Here is a 6,400-nt window from a genome sequence, read left to right as displayed (position 1 = left end):
CCTCAAAAACGGTGACAGATTAAAGTTTGTAGTTTGTCTGACTCCAATCAGTCATGTAACGGCACTGTTACTATTTTCTCTTCTGTTGTTGCGGCTAGCAAGGATGGAAAGTATTTCACACTTTCAGATAATTTTGTTTTCTGCTTTTGAAATCTTCTTAGCCAAAGTCAATAATGATCAACTCTTCCCTCAAGACTTGGCATTATTCTCTTGTGTTTCACGGCATGTTTTAGAGCAAAAGGAAACGTTGTAAGTCATTTATGTTCAGGCTGCCCAAACAACAGAAATACTCTACCAAGATAGCCCCTTAATTCTTAAAAGGAAAAAAAACTGCAATATGTCATCTTACTCGAAACTCTTCCTTTTAATTCTGTCACGTGAAAAGTACTTTCAAATCGTCTTTTTTCGCTTGACTCTTTAATCTTTTTTACGCTACACTGTAAACAGAGAAATACTAAGCTTTTGATTTTGCTTGAGTCTTGTTCTTTATTTGTTTTAGAGGATTCCATGCAATTTCGTTTCTGAACCAGGGAGCATACCATGTGTTACAAACGTCAACAAAGACCGGTTCTTTATTACTTATTATTAATCCGAATTCTATCATTCCATCAATTTATTGCCATTTCAAGGCTGCAAAGTAAGACAGGATTTTAATTTTGACCCATATGATATGACGTTTCACGGGTTAAAGAACATGACGAGCTTTTTTGGGTCAAAACTCTTACACAAAGTGTTTCCTTAGGCTGAATAATGTTCTTGAATCTTTTGACACGTAAATATCTCCCATGTGTCTAGTACGTACTTTGTAACTGCCGACAGATTCCTTGCAAACTTTGACAACGTTGAAGCTGAAGGTGTTTGCAGATCTTGAAAATGTCCTACATAAATGAGGAGGGGTTTAAGCGACCTTAGTAGGTATGGCAGAATAATATAGCGGACGGTTTTTGGTTTTTATTGGGTCCTGGCATGTGTGCTTATTTTCCATCGTTTCCCATTCGGAAATTCCTTTGTTAATTGGTAGGAACTTAGATAGTCTTCCTTTATTCTTTCTTTATATTTAAATTTAGCACAAGGTGCGCGTTTTCTGATCTACACTTTCCATACAAGAATCAGTTCGAAACTTTGGAAAGAAAGATCTGATACTGGATAAGTGATAATCTTGTATCGAAAAATGTAATATAGTAAAGTACTTGTAGGTTGCTTGAATTTCAAGAAAGATGTCCTCAGGGCTAAGATGAAATATTCATGTGGTTAATTAACGCTTTTATCCACAATTAGGTAGAAACACCCTTAGAAACCACAAACCATTTATTATTAAGTCGTTTCACGTCTGGATAAGCAATGGTGAACCTCACGGTTTTGCACTAAACTGACAGTCGAATGAACAGTTCTGCACCGTAAAGTAAGCAGAAACGATGAAACCCTTTGGCTGTCCGACATTTCTGAAAGCTTCTCTGACTATACTAATAATTGTCCCCTCATATGCAGTTGCTACAGGTATACGTTGTTTTTTCCACTCACTTTTATCTCAATCTGAATTCAACAACTTTAACTGAGGGCCCCTCATAGGTTCGAAGTGTTCGTTTTCTAAAAACGTTATTATATCGTCAGTATTTATGCTATAAGAATGAAGTTAATATCACTTTATTGGTCCTTGAATGTAGTTTTAAATCGAGAAAAGTATTCTTTTGTTTGAGCGTTATTTGATATGTTTAGCTAAAGGGTCTCGGCAGCATTTTATATCTCGCTTTGTTTTGACCGGGAATTTAAACAAAGTATGGTATAAAATCAAAACACGTCAACAAACTGAAAAAGGCTGACACCGCTTAGGTGAAAATTTATCGATTACTTAGAAAATTTCAGAAAATTAAAAATCCCTTGTAGCTTAAACTTTAAGCTTTAGAATAAGACTAACTGTTTTTGCTTTGAGAACCTAACAAAGAAAAAACAACGTTCTGAAACCAGAAGAATACTTCGTTGGTTTAAAAACTACAAGACGCAGTCAATTTTAATTGTCATAGCACAACCTGACGAAATACGAACATTTTTTTTATGACATCTCTAAGACAAGGCCTCAACTGTAAACACTCCGATGTTGTCAAGGAGCTCATGTTCGCCGTGGTGTGTTTGATATCTTTCCCTTGTTTGTGTTCAGCTGCAATTCATCTATTTCAGAGAAAAAAGCCGACAAAGCTATCAGTCGCGGTGAACCTAACAATGATGTCAGTTTTGTAAACTTTAAAGAAGATAAATTCTCCTACTTGAATATCACAATTCTTGGGTATAGTCACGTTGACTGGATGCCCCAGTGCTCGTTTGCCTGCTTGGAAACTCCGACATGTTTTTCATACAACCTGGCTGCTTACCCGGACATCAACGGTAAACTGCTTTGTGAAGTTCTCCCATCGGACAAGTACAACAATTCGGACAAATTCATGTCCAACGAATTCTTTCACCACTTCAGCATCGCGGTAAGTCGAAAGCGTCCTGGACTTTTATGGCATACCGAGTGTTCTTGTGTTCACTCTCCTTTTTAATTCTTTTGTTTTTTAATATTTTTTTATTACGATAATATTGACAAACCACAGAAATTCAAAGTCTTACGACGTAAATAAGATGCAATAAGCATGAAAGTTAAAAAGAAAGGGACGCATTGCGTACGTGAGAATAGTGCTACGAAGAGCGTCGCACACCATCACCGTCACCAGTTGTCGCTGACTTTCTTTATCGCCGAGATATAACAACCTCAGCTTATCGTGCAAAACCGAAAGGAATAAATTAAATATTGAAAGGCATAGCTGTTATTCACCGTCAATGTCACTTTGTTACCTTTAACACCTTTTTAATCAGTATCGCTTATCAAATTGGTTGTTGAAATGAACTATGAAGGTTTCACTGCGTTAACAAGGACATGAGACAAGAGATATAAGTGATAGAAACCGATGTTTCGGTTCATCTTGCGCCATTATCCAGGTTACATAATGATAGATAAAATGCGGTTTGTGAAAAGGCTAAGTTGAAGAAAATTTGCATAAAAGAGTGCCAAGCTCATTACCGGAATACTTTAGCACGAAGAGAATCCGACTGTACATTCAATGCTGGTTTAAGATCTTGAATACACAGCATGAAATGCTGTGTATATTCAAGATCAACAAGGATGTATGGAGTAATCGTGTGGCCATGCCTGTAGCTAAGACTTTAGACAAACTCATAGCAATCGAGATTTAGCCTAAAATTCCACGCAAGTCTATTATCATATCAAGTAAGCCTGAATTAATTCTTTATAGTCAACATGTAGCGTTTGGCCTTGTAAGAACAACGGAACGTGTCTGCCATTGTACGACGAGAACAGCTACAAGTGTTTCTGCAAAGCGGGATTCACCGGACGACACTGCGAAAACGGTGAGATCGGCATCCCATATCCTGTTAGTTGGTTTTAGCCAAGTAGCTAAGCGAATAATTTGACCAATGCCAAAGAATCGAACGCGCCATTTTAAAGTTGAATAACTTGATATCTATCCTCCAAGAAAAAAAAAAAGAAAGATAAATTATCTTATTTCAATCGTTCACATATTCTTGTCCAAAGCAAAAAGATGTGAGACGACCTGGTTCAAAACGGAGGGATATTAGTTGAACATATATCTATCAGGTGCACACAACTGAGGGCTTCTTTCAAAAATAGGATCGAGATAGGATTTTTCAAGGCAATTCAGTAAATGATGCCAGACATGAGCTCACCAAGGGGAGCCTTTATAAAAGCTCTTTATAAAGCCTTTATAAATCTCCCATAATTGGCTAAGGGGTCAACCCTTTCCCGAGTAGATTTATTGACAGAACTCCTCCCTTGGGAGATTCAGCACCCCCACGGTTGTAAAAGCCAATCAAACAGAGCTATCTCAGCGTCAAGGGAAATATAATACTTTTCGCGGGAAAAAAATGTTCCTAAAAATAAATTACTCAGGAAAGGGTCGACTCAAGGAATTAAAGACACTTTAGCGTATTCCGTTTCCTTTTTTAGTCAAAAGAACGATGGCTTCTGCATACGGTTACTGAGGATACGGAAAGAAATGTATATTTAGCAATTATTCTACACGGGCTTGCTGGCTATGAAGTGATAGATAACCAACGAGGCGCATAGCGCCGAGTTGGTTACAATCATTTCATATCCAGCAAGCCCGAGTAGAATAATTGTTTTATTAAAAACTCCAGGATCAACGACTCTTCTTTGGTGTTCCTGGGGGTAGTATTGTCGACTAAAGCATCAATTTCTGCCTCGGTCAATTCCGGTCCAAAACGACTTTTGTTGGCCGTTTTTACTCAGAGCTGCAAAAATGTTTTCATCTCGCTTTACTGCTGAAGCGTTTCTTGACCATATTAGGTACAGCAGGTATATGAACTGATAACCTGTGTCCAGCAAGCCAATGAAAATGCAGGAAATCTAGCTGTTCCTAAAAATAAATTTACTCTGGAAAGGGTTGACTTAAGGAATAAAGTGGAGATAAAGGCTCCCGTTGACGAGCTCCTGTGCGAGATCGGTAGTAGACAGATTTTGTTGCAAGCTCGAGACAGGAACTATGAAAACTTCATTCTCACTGAAAGGGTTCGAATAACCAACTACCGCCAATGACAGTTTTGTTTTGCAAGCCTTGCATGCCCACTAGTCACGTGATCATTTAACACGTTGACCTCCTGGTCGTTGTCATGTTGTTTTGTTTAAAGTAAGAGTTGTAAAGTGCAGTCCTCGAGTTCGCTTTGCTATGTTTATTTGATTTCAGACATTGACGAGTGTTCATCTGAAAACAACTGTGACGTTAATGCCAGATGTATGAATACCATAGGATCTTACAATTGCACGTGCAAAAAAGGATATCAAGGAGACGGAGGAAACTGCTCAGGTAAAGTCCAGTCTAATGAAGGTACTCTCACGACTGATGCTGACACTTCTGTTTTGCACGCCTTGCGTGCCCATTAGTCACGTGATGTTTTGGCATCTCGACCTCTAAGTCGTCGCCATGTTGTTTTGTTTGAAATAAGAATTTGAAAGTGCAGTCCTCGAGTTGGCTTTCTTACGTTCATTTGGTTCTAGACATTGACGAGTGTTTATCTGAAAACGAGTGCCACGTGAATGCCACCTGTACGAATACTGCAGGATCTCACAATTGCACTTGCAAAAAGGGATATGAAGGAGAAGGAAGAAACTGCTCAGGTAAAGTGCAGTCTAATGAAGGTATTATTGCATCTGATCCTGACAGGATTTTTTTTACGCGCCTTGCGTGCCTATGAGTCACGTGACGTTTTGGCACACGTCGACCTTTTGGTCGTTGTTACATTGTTGTATTTGGAGTGCAGCCCTTGAGATCGCTTTGTTCTGTTAATTTGCTTCCAGACATTGACGAGTGTTCATCTGAAAACGAGTGCCACGTGAATGCCACCTGTACGAATACCATAGGATCTTACAATTGCACTTGCAAAAAAGGATATGAAGGAGAAGGAAGAAACTGCTCAGGTAAAGTCCAATCTAATGAAGGTTCTATCGTGACTGATGCTGACAGTTTTGTTTTGCACGCCTTGCGTGCCCATTGATCACGTGATGTTTTGGGGAATTGATAGAAAGAAAGAAGCCAAGGCGGTTATTTTGGTAGAGAAGAACGCAAGGGTAAATTTGAGGTTAACGGAGTTCTATCCATCAAGAAGTCAAATCCATCACTTAACAGGGCTGTGGGCTACCTCCTGTTTACGGCTCACGAAAATGGTCACGTGTTTTAAGATCACGTGACAGATAGTTAAATCAAAACACTCCAGCGAAGAGGAGTTAAACAGAGTTATTTGTCTTTTCAAAAGCCTCTCTTTTTGCTTGTCTGCACAAAGGCCCCATCCACAGGCTAAATTATAACGTCTCCTAAACGGGTGAGAGTTTCCTCATCCGTTGGAAGCAATCCGCCTTACAACGGATCTTGGGGGTTGTGACCTAAATAGAATGGTTTGTTCGTTCAACAGAAAAGATTGCAAAGGGTTTAGAAAAGTCTGTCATTATTGGAAGCAATCAAACTTACCTGGTCCAACTGAGCGAATGGCTAAAGCCAGTATCACAAAGCAACAGTCAGTGGAAACTCTGCTGGCGTGGTTCAAGGGACGGCTGGGCTTCTTCCACCTTTCACTCTCTGTGTGACGGAAAAGGGCCAACTGTTACCATAATCAAGGTGAACCAGTATATATTTGGGGGCTATGCCAGCATATCATGGGGTGAGTAACTCAAAATACTTTGAAAATCAATCGCAATTCTTAAACGGAACCTCCACTCCCACCAAAAAATAATAAATAATGTTCGCAATAAAATTTGTTCTGAAACTCAAAAACCATTTCCTAACTTTAGAATCGGTTTTTATCACTTTAAATCTCA

At 39.0% G+C, this 6,400-nt stretch overlaps 1 protein-coding gene across 1 annotated transcript in view; it reads left to right on the top strand.

Annotated features, from left to right (window-relative positions):
• Positions 1 to 1,321: 1,321 nt before the first annotated feature.
• LOC138032940 (uncharacterized) overlaps positions 1,322 to 6,400 on the top strand; it is an 11,189-nt gene continuing 6,110 nt past the window's right edge. The window contains exons 1-7 of the mRNA XM_068880663.1: positions 1,322 to 1,497; positions 2,176 to 2,471; positions 3,288 to 3,402; positions 4,776 to 4,895; positions 5,087 to 5,206; positions 5,387 to 5,506; positions 5,998 to 6,243. Coding sequence (XP_068736764.1) covers positions 1,416 to 1,497; positions 2,176 to 2,471; positions 3,288 to 3,402; positions 4,776 to 4,895; positions 5,087 to 5,206; positions 5,387 to 5,506; positions 5,998 to 6,243 — 1,099 coding nt within the window. The 5' untranslated portion in view covers positions 1,322 to 1,415. The remainder of the gene's footprint in view (positions 1,498 to 2,175; positions 2,472 to 3,287; positions 3,403 to 4,775; positions 4,896 to 5,086; positions 5,207 to 5,386; positions 5,507 to 5,997; positions 6,244 to 6,400) is intronic.

The sequence above is a fragment of the Montipora capricornis genome, chromosome 14, assembly GCF_036669925.1.
Source record: "Montipora capricornis isolate CH-2021 chromosome 14, ASM3666992v2, whole genome shotgun sequence".
Lineage (NCBI taxonomy): Eukaryota > Metazoa > Cnidaria > Anthozoa > Scleractinia > Acroporidae > Montipora > Montipora capricornis.
Note: the sequence above shows the minus strand (reverse complement) of the source record. Positions and strands in the feature narration are given on the sequence as shown.